The 11,315-nt window shown below is 42.4% G+C and overlaps 1 protein-coding gene across 2 annotated transcripts; it reads left to right on the forward strand.

The window, feature by feature from the left end:
* The first annotated feature begins 174 nt into the window (after positions 1-174).
* Positions 175-7,764, forward strand: oacyl (O-acyltransferase like). 2 transcript variants are annotated; one of them, XM_027021551.2, is made up of 15 exons: positions 175-390; positions 981-1,114; positions 1,204-1,282; positions 1,468-1,603; positions 1,765-1,997; positions 2,398-2,562; positions 3,082-3,184; positions 3,326-3,427; positions 3,600-3,765; positions 4,354-4,433; positions 4,593-4,703; positions 5,124-5,247; positions 5,784-5,970; positions 6,778-6,920; positions 7,493-7,764. In XM_027021551.2, exons 1-15 carry the CDS (start codon positions 228-230, stop codon positions 7,595-7,597), a joined length of 2,031 nt encoding a protein of 676 aa, XP_026877352.2. In that variant the 5' UTR covers positions 175-227; the 3' UTR covers positions 7,598-7,764. The 2 variants fall into 2 exon arrangements, with proteins under 2 accessions (XP_026877352.2, XP_026877353.2); XM_027021552.2 differs by having other exon boundaries at positions 6,807-6,920.
* The last annotated feature ends 3,551 nt before the right edge of the window (positions 7,765-11,315 follow it).

Raw genomic sequence — 11,315 nt, forward strand, 5'->3', positions numbered from 1 at the left:
GTCATACCCTATATGCTCTAAGCACTATAAGCAAACGCCTGTGCCATATTGCCAACCAGACGGCTGGGTGTGGTAGTGACATCCAGACGTCTGTGTGCGAAACCTGATTTCCACGCTGACTCTCGAGGGCGGAGGAACATGTGACCACAACATCTTCATCTCGCTGCTCACCTCCTCCCTGCTATTTAAGCACTGTGGCTGTACAGGTTGGACATCAGACCACTGCCATGCTGTCCGGGAGTTCAGCTGTCACGCTGTCAGCCATCCTGGGCCTCCTCCTTCCTGGTCCCGCAGTGCGAACCCTCAACGTCACGGCTAAATGCCTGCAGGACACCATCGCCTTCCTTACGGAGCTGGATAAAGACACGCCCGAGGAATACGCAGCACTGAGTAAGTGCTAACGTCACACTTCACAGTCTGATGTGCTCCGTGTCATCGGCAGTCTCTGGTTAGTATTGTAGGACTGTGCATTGAAAACGACTTTGAGCTCTGGGTCTGAGGTCCAAACTCCACGGTTTGGTGAGTTCCCTGCTTCGACACCCCTCATTCAATCCTCCTGACCATGGCCAGCTGTAGTAGGTGCGTCTGAGTAGGGACTGTTCTGAGCGCTGACCCTTCACTCCAGAGCGGGTAACTCCTGCTCCGAGTTGTATGATCTAAAACTTTTATATTATTCAAAATTAAATATTTACATTTAAGCATCACTGTATAAAGTAATATATTGTATTCATTAAACTTCGTAAAAGTTCCCGCGTTATTGTGTTTCACTGATATTCCATCCCAGCCGGACCTGTGAATGGAGCTGTTCACTCCGGTCGGCACCTGGGATGTAAACATGGACACATCCCTTCTTTCTCCTTCTACCTCTGTGACACTGAATAAGGAAGAGTGCAGGTCTGCTGCTCTGTGGCTTCTACCACAGAGGTGAATGAAGTGTCTTGTGTGTGTGTGTGTGTGTGTGTGTGTGTGTGTGAGAGCAGTGTTTGATGCCTTCGGAAAGCCAGGCAGTGATGTCACAGGAGGCAACGTGAACCAAGTTGGCTCCCTGACAGAGTGTCTGTCTGTCCAAGGCCCTGGGTTCAAAGGACAGTACTGCCAGCTCTTCCTGAAGCAGGTACGTACACACACACACACACACACACACACTCTCGTGGTGCTTGTTTCTGAGTGGTTACTTAACACTGCGTTGCTGTTGCCCCACAGGGGGCAGTAGAGTACTTTGTGGGTATTTGTGTGCCAGACTCCTGTGATGAGGAGGAGGTGAAGACACTTGTCTTCTATGGTGAGCCACTAACTGGATTCAGGTTCTATAGCAGATTTCTGGTATTGCAGTGAATTTGACATAATTTATTTTTGCTTGTGTGTGTATTTGTGTATATGTGTATATATGTATGTTTGTTTGTTTCTGTGTGTGTGTGTGTGTGTGTGTGTGTGTGTGTGTGTGTGTGTGTGTGTGTGTGCGTGTAGAGAAATTTAAACAGGGTCACATATCCCTCATATCTCCTGTGCCAGCTCTGCTATTATCAGATCCCACACTGGACTTATTAATGACCCAGTGTGTCAGCACGTATGTTACACTCGACCTGTCCGCTATAGTCTGCCTGTGAGTAAAACACACACATACACACACACACACACACATACCTTTCTGCAAAGGAAACATCAGGTGTAAACCACTGAAGACCGTGAACACAGCCTGTGTTGGTCTCTCAGGTGTGGTGGTCTCTCGGCTGTGGTGGTCTCACAGGTGTGTTGGTCTCTCAGGTGTGTGTGCATGCTGATGATGGCTCTACCTCTTGCTGCTTCTGCCTATGTGGCTGTCATGAGGTGGAGAAGGCGAGGCGAGGTCAGGCTTGGGGTCGACTCCACCCTTTTCTCAAATCCCGCCCTCTACGGAGCCCTTCTGGCCAATCACAGCAGAGAAGAATTTTCTTGCCAGGACACCTCACCATGGCAGGGCATCAATGCAGAGAGAGACCAGGAGCAAAGCGTTACTAGCGAGTGCACACACACACATGCGCACACTTTCTCTCTCTTGGTCCTCTATCTCAATATCTCTCTCTTTTTGACTTTTCTCTGTCCGTCTCTCTCTCTCACTCTGTCAAACTCAAATAGCACGAATTGTGTGAAATAGCAAGAAATAACAAATTCAAATAGGAACAATTAATTGACATGAATTAATTAACTATTTACTGAGCAAATAACTGAATTCTTTATGTTGTTTGCGGTAAACCCGTGGAGATAAAGGAAAATATATAAAATAAAGCTTTATAAATACACATACTCTTAATACACAGACACACACACACACTTTAATACATATAAGTGATCACATACACACAAACACACACTTATTTTAACACATTTAATTCTCTCTCCTTCTCTCTCCCCTCCCAGGTGGCGTGGTCAGCTATCTGCAGGCGTTCTCTGTGCAGGCTAGCAGTGTGGCGGTCCTGGGCACTGTGGGTGTGACCTTCTCCTCTCTGAACGGCATCCGTGTCCTCAGCCTCCTGTGGGTCGTCTGTGGTCACACAGTGCAGCTGAGCGCCTACAGCAATCTGGGTGAGAATGTCACCGGACACACATCACACAGCAAGTGTAATAATAAGAAGAAGAATGATAATATTAATAATAACAATTATTATTATTGATATTATTATTAAAAATGAAATATACTGAACAAACAGAAGGACCAAAGCAAACAGACATGGATTACCAAAATAACCAACAACCAGAGTAAGAAAACACAGGGCTTGAACACCAAGACTGCTGAAGACTAACAAGACACAAGTGAACATAATTGCAGGCGGGGATACAAGCAAGGGCGTGGAACAGAACGAAACCAAAACGAAGCACAAGCGAACAGAACCAGGAATAAAACAAACAGCATTGCCATGGGAACCGTGACGCCAGGGAGGGGTGGTCGTGACAAATAACAATAATAATAGATATTATTTTTATGATCATACTTCATTTTGAATAACAATAACTATTATTAATTAGGTGTAAAGCGCTGGTTATGTTTCCAGTAGGCAGCTGGGGCTATGGGGATAAGTCCACTGTTTGTACTGTGTCTCTCAGATAACAGTAAGAGGTGGAAAGAGACTGTGGCCAGCAGCCCTCTGTACGTGTTTGCCTTCAGTGGTCCTGTCTACCTGGCTGTGGACACTTTCCTGCTACTTGGGTGAGATCATTACAAAGTGATCCGTTGGTTCAGCTGATGGCTGTTTCTTGGGTTTTTATCACATTTAAGTCACATTTAAATGACTTTGCTCTGATTTTACTAATATGTTGATTTATTTGTTTGTTTGTTTGTTAATGTCAGTGGTCTCTTGAGTGCTAAATCCCTTCTGAGCTCTATCCAGAGGTCAGGAGACATTCTCAGCCTCCGCCTGGTTGCCTACTTCCTTTTTAAGCGGTTCAAGAGGTCTGGTGTATTACATCACTTCCTATAATGCTCCATGCTAGCTCTCACAACTGATGTTTGATTGTGTGTGTGTGTCTGTGTGTGTGTGTCTGTGTGTGTGTGTGTGTGTGTGTGTGTGTGTGTGTGTGTGTGTGTGTGTGTGTGTGTGTGTGTGTGTGTGTGTATCATTCAGGGTCCAACCACTGCACCTCTTTATGGTGTGTTTGATCATTGCACTGTTCTCTGTGCTTCAGAGAGGGGTCTTCTGGTTCATAGCTGAGGACGAGGTGGTCTCCTGCAAGAAGTACTGGTGGTCTAATCTACTGCTCGTTAACAACCTTTTCACCATCACAAACATTGTACGCTCGTTAACAATCCTTTTCACCATCACAGACATCGTATGTTTGTTAAAAACCTTTTCACCATCACAGACATTATATGCTCGTTAACAATCCTTTTCATCATCATAGACATCGTATGTTCGTTAACAAACCTTTTAACCATCACAAACATTGTATGTTCGTTAACAAACCTTTACACCATCACAGACATTACACACTCGTTAACAATCCTCTTCATCATCACAGACATCATAGGCTCGTTAACAACCTTTTCATCATCACAGACATCATAGGCTCGTTAACAACCTTTTCATCATCACAGACATCGTACGCTTGTTAACAAACCTTTTCACCATCATAATGTGTGCACCAGTGAACCAACACATGGCAGTTCACAGGCTTCTAAAAGCCATACTAAACTCAGGCTTAGAGCAGGATATCGAGCAACTGCATAACACAATAAAAATACAAACCCTTTCTGAAAATGTTTGATGAGTGTTCACAAAGGAACACTACTGTGTGTGTGTGTGTGTGTGTGTGTGTGTGTGTGTGTGTGTGTGTGTGTGTGTGTGTGTGTGTGTGTGTGTGTTTTGCCCTTCACTAAAGTGCGCACCTTGGACGTGGTATCTCTCTATTGACTTCCAGTTCTATGTGACAACACCTTTGGTCATTTTTCTCTATAGACTGTGAGTGCCGCTCTTTTGTATCCTTGTCATGTCATCCAAATGTGATCTGATCATTAAAAGAGACACTTATAATGATAAAACACTTTGTTTGAACTCTTAGTCCTCTCTGTTTGGTATAATGACATGTTAAGCTCTCTTGTTGCTTGTTTACATTTTCAGGAACAAATGTGTGATGGTCGCCGTGGCAACAGTGCTGTTGGTGACATCTGTCTTGGCTGGTGCCATGGTCACAGTAGTGCTGTGTTTGCCTGTACACCAACCCACCACACTGTAAGAAAAGCGTGTAGTCATTAGCATGTAGAGTTTGGTCTTTATTGTTTTCAGGATTAGTGCTGCAGGTGTTGACATGTTCCCAAAAGGCTCATGCAAGGTTAGTGTGAACCTCCCAGATCTTGATTCAGTAGCTACTAGGTCCTGAGTCAGGATTCCCTAGTTAAGAAAGGGACAAATCGTGTTGTGGTTTTCATCAGGGTCCGTACAATCCTTTCCACGTGCATTTCTGAGAAAGTTCTTTGCTATTAAGTCAAACCAAAGAATATGGAAGTTTTTTCCACAGAATCGGCAGATACCCGAGTCTCTCTGTCCATCAGTGTCCAGGTTGATTTAACTGATTTACTGAATGTCATTGTCTCTGTATCTGTCTGTCCACCTGGCTGTCTGTCTGTCTGTCTGTTTGTTTCTTCTCCTCAGGACACATGAGAACTACTTTCAGTATTACTACAACAAGCCGTACACCAGATATGGTCCATACCTGCTTGGCATGCTAGCAGGACTTTACATGACAACAAAAACAGAAGGCGTTCTGAAACACAGGGTAATGCTCAGACTTTTAACATCATTAACATCTACCTGATGATCCAACAAGAGAAATGTTCTTATTTAGAAAACAGAAATGAGAATTGTTCCTGTTTATGAATGCGATTCACTTTTGCGTTTGTTGCTGTGATCTATGTACCTTTGTATATACGGCATGGAATGCCCTGTACATAGATGCAATATCCTGAATGAAAGAAACCCCCCACAAAGGTCATTAGAAATGCTTGAAAATGATAATGACCCATAACATTATTTTTGTATTTTATATTTGTATGTGCACTTTGAGCACTGTTGTATAGAGAAAACGGTGTGCGTCCGTTCCTGTGGTTTAGAGATAAGTGAGTGGGTAATGATATTTGAATCCTTCTGTAGCCTTTAGAATCAGTGCGCTGACGCTTACATGCGGCCCTGCTGTAAAGACAGCATGAGGCACACAGGTTACCTGAGTAATCTTTAAACAGCCACATTACAGACACTTTTACATGCATCATGTTGGCCTCAAAATTCCCTCACTGCCCTGTTTCTGCTTTTCAGTGGCAGGCTGCTGCTGGTTGGCTCAGCTCACTGTCTGCCATGGCCCTGCTGGTGGGGTTGGCCTACGCTCTGAAGGATGTCCCACCCCACGTGTCTCTGGCCCGTGCTGTGTATCAGGGCTTGCATCGCTCAGTGTGGGCTCTCGCTTTGGTCTGGATCATTCTGGCCTGTGAAGAAGGCTACGGTGGTACAGAAAGAGAAAGAGAGGGGGAGAGAGAGGGAGAGAGAGAGAGAGAGGGAGGGAGGGAGAGAGAGAGAGAGAGAGAGAGAGAGAGAGAGAGAGAGAGGGAGAGAGAGACAAAGAGAGGGAGAGAGAGAGAGAGGGAGGGAGAGAGAGAGACAGAGAGAGGGAGAGAGAGAGAGAGACAGAGAGAGGGAGAGAGAGGGAGACAGAGAGAGAGAGGGGGGGAGAGAGAGAGACAGAGAGAGAGGGAGAGAGAGAGAGACAGAGAGAGAGGGAGAGAGACAGAGAGAGAGAGAGAGTATCTCTGCCTGTCTCTGTCCCTTCCACTGTAGGTGTTTGTAGGTCTTTACTACTGAAGAAAGCCAGTGTTTTAATTTTCTTGTGGTTCAGCTCAGATGGCTTTGACATGACTGTGTGATGTACAACATTACCAAAACACTGGCAGTTTAGTTTTAGAAAATGTATATACTTTAATATAGTCAAAAAACAATTAGTAGCTGCAAAAACAATAATAAAAATACCACCACCAATAATAATTATAATAATTATTATAAAACAGCAATAACAGTATTAATGGCAACTAACAAGCCATTAAGAGATTAACAAGATATAAATAGTTAATATGTAAGCATGTTTAGCAAAGAAGTCTGTGTGTGCAGCGGTTGAGGTGTGTGTATAGTGGTGGTTTAGTAAGAATGAGAAATGGGGAATGAGGAATCTCTGTGTGTGTGTGTGTGTGTGTGTGTGTGTGTGTGTGTGTGTGTGTGTGTGTGTGTGTGTGTGTGTGTGTGTGTGTGTGTGTGTGTGCAGGTTTTGTGAATACATTTTTGTCTATGAAGGTGTGGACTCCTCTGTCGAACATCAGCTTCGCCTGCTATCTGGTTCACCCGGTTCTAATTTTATTGTTCAATGGCAAACAGGAAACCTCAATGCATTATACCGACCTCAACTTTGTGAGTATATAAGTTAAACAAACACCTCAAATCCAGAGTCCCTGAAATGAACAGTATAGAGTTTAGAGAGGAGATGAAAACCTTCTGTACAGCAGCTAGATGATAATCTGTACGTTTAGGTTAATGGCAGATTCTCTTATCCAAAATGACTTAGAAAAGTGTCGTAGTTGTTCTCTCTCTGTCTCCTGGACTGGAGATCTACTGGACCTACAGAGTAAAACCAAGGATCCTGATTAATCACAGAGAGGAGTAGAGTCCCTGGATGATGGGGACGCTGAAGTCTTCTGCTACACTTGTGATGTCACATGTAAATAAACAACTTGGCGGGTTTGAACTGAATGCTACTGTAGACTAACATATGGCATGCCTCCATGTGACAAACAAAAGACAAAGATGAACTAACATTAACTAATGGCTAAAGGGTACCTAACAGAAGATATGTTAACTCTGTCTCTCTCTCTCTCTCTCTCTCTCTCTCTCTCTCTCTCTCTCTCTCTCTCTCTCTTTGTCTCTCCCTCTCTGTCGCTCTTAAACATTCTCTCTGTCTGTCTGTCTTTCTCTCCCTGCTCCAGTTGTACCTGTTCCTAAGCCACATGGTTGTGACTGTAGTTCTGGGATATGTGCTGACTGTGCTGATTGAGAAGCCTTACCTATTCCTGAGCAACGCTAAAGGATAATCACACAGACTCAGACCTCCAGAGTCTCACTCACAGAGTCAAACTTAGTTTGTTGGTCTCTCTGAGCAGTGTAGACAGCACTGTACATGAATAAAAAAATAGACAGTATTGTTGTGGAATTGTATAATTAAACAAATACTGTACAGAAATATAAAAGCATAAATGAGTCTGTATGTGTGTGTGTATTTGAGAGAGCGAGAGAGAGAGCTTGTGTGAGTTTAGTCCCTTCATTTCAATGCTAATACCAGATCAAATCACCAGAATGAGTAGGCTGGTTATGAGAATGTGTGTAAGGGACATGAGGAATATCTATGATGAAAGCAGAGGGCTTAGAAAGTGCCGTGGCCTGGTGCAGGCAGACTAGATGACTTAGTGTGAGGCCATTGTGCGTCATCTCACTAACAGGAAGTGTTACTGACCTAATTATGGTAAAGTACATACATCTGAATTCACTGGAGTTTAAATAGCTAAACAATCTCTTGGGGATAATTGTGCAGGTCATTGATATGACGTGAACCAGCCGCAGCTGCTGTGAGTTACTAGTCATGTCAGAAGTCTTAGAACTAATGACCTGGACAGGGTGCACACCTGCAACGATAAGCACAGGCTTTATAAGGCTGGAGTGACATCATTAAAAAGAAAGGCTCTTGAATGACATTATAAAGGATCTAATTAGAGTGGCATCATTGTAAAGAAAGGATTTAGTTTGAGTGACATCACTGTAGACAAAGGCTGTACTGTGAGCAATATAATTATAAAGAAAGGATCTAGTTAGAGTGACTGTAAAGAAAGGTGGTGGTGTGAGTGACATCATTATAAGCAAAGGTTCTATTGTGAGTGACATCATAAGGAAAGGTTCTATTGTGAGTGACATCATTAGAAAGGTTCTATTGTGAGTGATGTCATTAGAAAGGTTCTATTGTGAATGACATTGTAAAGAAAAGTTCTAGTGTGAGTGATATCGTCATAAAGAAAGGTTCTGGTGTGAGTGACATTGTAAAGAAGGTTATAGTTAGAGTGACATTATAAAGAAAAACTTTAGTTTTTTTGCAATAACCACAGATTGTTATATATATTTTATATATATATATATATATATATATATATATATATATATATATATATATATATATATATATATATATATATATATGTTATATATATATATATTACTGACCCAACTCTTCTCATTTTTGTTTTTAAGTGATATTAGTAACTTGTACATGGTCACAGTGTAACTAGCATGTCCTTCACTTAGACGCAACTGGCACTTCTTCTGAAAACGAAAGTTGAATACAATTCCAGATGGCAGCAAACCCAGATGTTGAAAGTGTTCACACTGGAACTAGCTTGTCACATTTTTTGAACATTCCAAAGCCAACTGACAACATCAGAATGTTGGTGTAGGTGTTGGTGTTTACTGAAGAATCTTCTTGTTTGTTGGAGGATGAGGTTGTTTTTTGTAATCTGCTGGTGTTTGTGGGGTTCTGAAATCTTGAACGTCGAGCAGTTTGGTGATGTGAACTCTAGTCTGGTGCAGTGCTGCCTAACCCTGCACTCTGACTCCTGCTGAGGCTCTGATTGGGAACACAGAAGCACTGTGATTGGTCGCTGCCTCTGACATGGGTCATTACACACTCAGCAGGCTACCCCTCACAGCCCAGACATAATCAAACTGCAGAGTCTATTTAGTAGCTATTTACGGTCTAGTGACTCATATGTATTTTAATGCAACTAATGTTAAGTTGTTTACTTTCACCTGCTTTGCCATTCAAATTGTATTGAACATCAACAATGGGAATCAAATACAAATTTGGTCTTTTATAATAACAATTAATGAGACGTTTATGGGCTTTATTTATTTATTTTTTACAGTTAACTTTTCCCCCCACAAGCAGCTCTTATTTCAGACTTGTATAATCATGAACAGAAAGTGAATAAATAATTATTAGCTTCATAATCAGAACTCAGCTCCCGTTAATCTAGGCCTGATGGTGGGGGTGGTCATATCTGTCTGTCTGTCCGTAATGTATTATAATCTTCATAATGTATTAGCAGTTTATAACATAATGACTATGCGTTCTTGTTTTGGTGGGCAACTGAGCAATAAGATAGCGGTTTATTATGATTATTATTATAGTGGGTGTGTCAGAGCACAGGAACAGCGGTTTTCCAGAACATCCCCCTGTTCTGCAGCCACATGGGTCTCATACATCCACTCTCTCCTAAACCAAAGTTAGACATTTCACATACCCACGTTTTTTTGTTGTTGTTGTTGTTTTTTACACTAAACAAATACTATAGAAATATTTTCAATCTAATGTAAATTAAGGTTCACTGAAAAACACTTATGATGCTGAGGTGTCATTGTGCACAGTTGCGTACTTTGTTCTGATCCATTTGTATGAGATCACTTTTGTTTGTTATTTGATGACTGGAAGCTTCACTTTTGATTTTTGCTAAACAAAAATGGTTTTGAAAGATTGAGACAGTAGAAAGCTTAATGGAACTCATTCCACCGGTACAGGATTTTTTATCTGCTTATTATGGTCATCTTGAGTTGGTTATTCAAACAGTTATCGTCCATAAATTTACATGCTGACTTTTCCCTCAAAGAAGTGTGCGTGTCTGTGCGTGTGTGTGTGTGTGTGTGTTTGTGCGTACGTTTTACATGTCAAGCATTGCCCTCTTGTGGCTGTGTTTGAGAGGAACATGTGAACTGGCAGGCGTGCTATGAGCTGTGAGTGAGCTGAATCACACAGGAGGCTTTTACCACATTTGCTCCGCGGCGTGCTGTTACGTGTCTGAGCGGGTGTTCCAGCACGCGCAGCGCCAGCGTCATCCTCCAGACAGCTTCCACTGTGTATGTGTGTATGTATGATTTCAGCAACCAGTGTTTTCCTGTATGATATATTGACTGCTGCTGAACACCACAACATTTTAAGATGTGCACTCGTACTTGCCGTCTTGCCATGGTGTGTGTGAGTGTGAGTGTGTGTGTGTGTGGGTGTGTGTGGGTGTGTGTGTGGGTGTGTGTGTGTGTGTGTGTGTGTGTGTGTGTGTGTGAGTGTGTGTGTGTGTGTGTGTTTGTGAGTGTGTGTGTGTCTGTCTGTCTGTCTAATACTGTGTGTATATCATTATCATTATTACTGGTTTGACAAAATATCCTCAAATGAAAGTTCTTGTTTTCAAGACAGTAACATATCCCACATGTACAGCTGATGGCACCTGCATGCCGTCTATACGAGGAATGAGCAAGAGAAGTAAGCAGTTCAGGTTCTAAAACACACACAGACATGCACACACACATGCGCACTTTTGTGCAACGCATACTGGTGAGGATCAGTTTAACTGTAAGTTAATATGGCAGATACAAAATACATACAGACAGATCAAAAACATACTCTGAGCTAGCACTAGTGTATTGAATCTGGTAGAAAAGAATCCTGCGCTTATGTGTGTGTAAACACACTCAAATCTTGCACTTTCCTACAAATAATTAATTATAAACACATCCTCATACTTCTCTACAACTTGTGTAGGCGCACGCACACACACACATGCACACACACACACACACACACTTTCATTCTTCCTGTGTTTTTATGTGGGTAAAGTGATCTAACAACATGCTCTCCCACTGTGATTGATGACTTTTTATGGAGGCCAGTGAGGGTCAAGAACCTGCTCCACTGAAAAGTACACAACTCATATGCAG

This window comes from Electrophorus electricus, chromosome 6 (genome assembly GCF_013358815.1).
Source record: "Electrophorus electricus isolate fEleEle1 chromosome 6, fEleEle1.pri, whole genome shotgun sequence".
Classification (NCBI taxonomy): Eukaryota; Metazoa; Chordata; class Actinopteri; order Gymnotiformes; family Gymnotidae; genus Electrophorus; species Electrophorus electricus.

Excerpts from the sequence above, each read along its gene's own strand:
- oacyl (XM_027021551.2), top strand. The coding sequence starts at position 228 with ATGCTGTCCGGGAGTTCAGCTGTCACGCTGTCAGCCATCCTGGGCCTC. Across the intron at positions 4,704-5,123 it reads GTACACCAACCCACCACACT|GACACATGAGAACTACTTTC; the intron begins GTAAGAAAAGCG and ends TCTTCTCCTCAG. Across the intron at positions 6,921-7,492 it reads ATTATACCGACCTCAACTTT|TTGTACCTGTTCCTAAGCCA; the intron begins GTGAGTATATAA and ends TCCCTGCTCCAG.